Here is a 2,181-nt window from a genome sequence, read left to right on the forward strand (position 1 = left end):
TAGAGGGTTAATTTTTTTACAGCATTAAAATAAATTCATTATAACTTTCACAGTTCCATCATTTTTTCCATTTTGTACACTATAATATTTTTGATTTTTAATTTTAGACTAGAATCATTAATGTCACAGAATGGTTTTCAGTCAATATTGAAGTTATTTTGTTTTACATTAATTCATTTAAAGTTGTTCTGTCACATTTATATATTATTTGTAAGTAAGTGTTCCCACATATACTATATTCTGATCCAAATTGTCATTATATCACTTAAAATTTTTAGTATGTGTAGTCGTTAAAATTAGAAATTCCTACTAATTTTCAAAAATTAAATTAGTTTCAATATACTTCAAATACATAAAATGATTAGACATTTTATAAATTTCAAGTATATTTATAATAGTGTTATAGAAATTAATAAGTACTACAATGTAATACTGGAATCTACTTATATTAAACAACAACGTGTTAAATATTATTAACTACATTTTCTTTTAAGAAAATGCGTTTTCCAACGCCAATACCATCCCATTTCAAGTTGATTGAAACCAGTAGTGAAAAATGATAGAGCAACGAAAAACATTGAATGTATCAATGCCCATAATTGGAATAATGGTGAAATAATAAGTAAAAGCGCTGCAGCACCTGAAATAAAAAAGAAATAAACATTTTTGACAGAAGTATTTCTAAAAACCAATGAAAATAAGTATAATAAAATTTCACCTGTTAAAATGCTCCAAAAACCAAATGCAATTTGTAAAGGACACAGTCTTGTCAATGGCCAAACTTCAGTAGAGAAAGTTTTTTTCTGATAAAATTGTTTTAAGACTTCTTCTTTGTTAAACCATCTTTCTTCTAACCACCGTCTTAATGTCAAATCGTGTTTAGGCATATCCGACGATGGTATTCGCTTAATGTGGAAATGTACTTCATTCGGTAATTTCCCTTTGAATAAATCTAACTCAGATTGTGGAATATAATCAGGATAAGCAATCGTTAAGTCATAAACAGCATCGAGATAACTTGCTTGTTGAAGATGCCGAACTAAATAACTAAAACCTGTTGTCTTTGGATGAAGAGTAAAAGAATACTGTGGTAGAACATGCTTTGAGGCATATTTGTCTGATTTTTCCTTGCTACTTTTTGTCAGATCAGTACCCTCAGGAAATATAAGTAATTGAGAACGCCTATCAAGAGCTACTAAATAATCTAGCGTTCGTGACAATCGGCTTTGATCTTCTTCCCAGCGACGAGTTATATAAAGGAAACCATTCATTTGCATTATCCACCCTGTTATACAATAATTTTTTGAAATACTCAACATTATTTCATAAAATGAGTGGTTTTTTATGTTAGAAAATTTAATTTTTATAATATTTCCATATAACACTTGGCTGAATGTCAAATGCTTTTGAAGTAATTAATTTTTCAATAACTTTTACTTCAAAATTTTATAAAAAAAACATTTTTTGGAGTTACATGCCATTTATACAATTAAAGTAACTCATATTTTTGATATACTCTAAAGTTTCTTTTACTGATATTATCATATTACCTGGTCCAGGAATATGTCGTATAGGATCCTTTAAAACAAATTTTAATCTATGAGTTGCTACATTGGGTAAACATGCCTGATACATAGCAGCCCATAAAAAATTCCAATCTACTCGTGTTCTATGATTCATTACAAGAACAGCAGATTCATTTGGAGATATATGATCTCCTGATACAAAAATTTTTACACCAAATACTTTTAAAAGAGCCTAAAACATGTAAATATTGTTAATTTATTTGTACCAGAATTATATTACTTAAATAGAAGAAAATTGTAAACTTTGTAACAAAAAAACGAGAAAATTTATTTTGCTTACTGCGGAATAAAGTTCCCAACAAGAAAGTAAAAGATCACCGCATTTTCGAAACTTTGGAGGACTAAAGAATAACAGTGGTAACATAGGGCAAGCAATAAATAAAAAACCAGCCACTATGCTGCCATACCATAATGCACAGTATAAAGTACCACGTAAAAGTCCACGCATCTTAAATTGTGTCTTAAATATTCAAGAAAAAATATAATGAAATACTTGTTCACATTTATTATATACAAATACATGTATAAAATTTAAATATATTTGTTATTATAAAATGCATTTGTTTGGAATACATACCTTTAAAAAATCTTTTAT

General features: G+C 27.7%; 1 protein-coding gene across 1 annotated transcript; it reads right to left on the reverse strand.

Moving 5' to 3' along the window:
• Positions 1–473: 473 nt before the first annotated feature.
• On the reverse strand, positions 474–2,034 carry LOC108578988 (lysocardiolipin acyltransferase 1-like). The gene is made up of 4 exons (XM_017942416.1): positions 1,867–2,034; positions 1,551–1,758; positions 719–1,285; positions 474–640 (listed from the first exon to the last, which is right to left on the reverse strand). Exons 1-4 carry the CDS (start codon positions 2,032–2,034, stop codon positions 474–476), a joined length of 1,110 nt encoding a protein of 369 aa, XP_017797905.1.
• Between the last annotated feature and the right edge of the window lie 147 nt (positions 2,035–2,181).

The sequence above is a fragment of the Habropoda laboriosa genome, unplaced genomic scaffold (assembly GCF_001263275.1).
Source record: "Habropoda laboriosa isolate 0110345459 unplaced genomic scaffold, ASM126327v1 scaffold14, whole genome shotgun sequence".
NCBI classification, from domain to species: Eukaryota; Metazoa; Arthropoda; class Insecta; order Hymenoptera; family Apidae; genus Habropoda; species Habropoda laboriosa.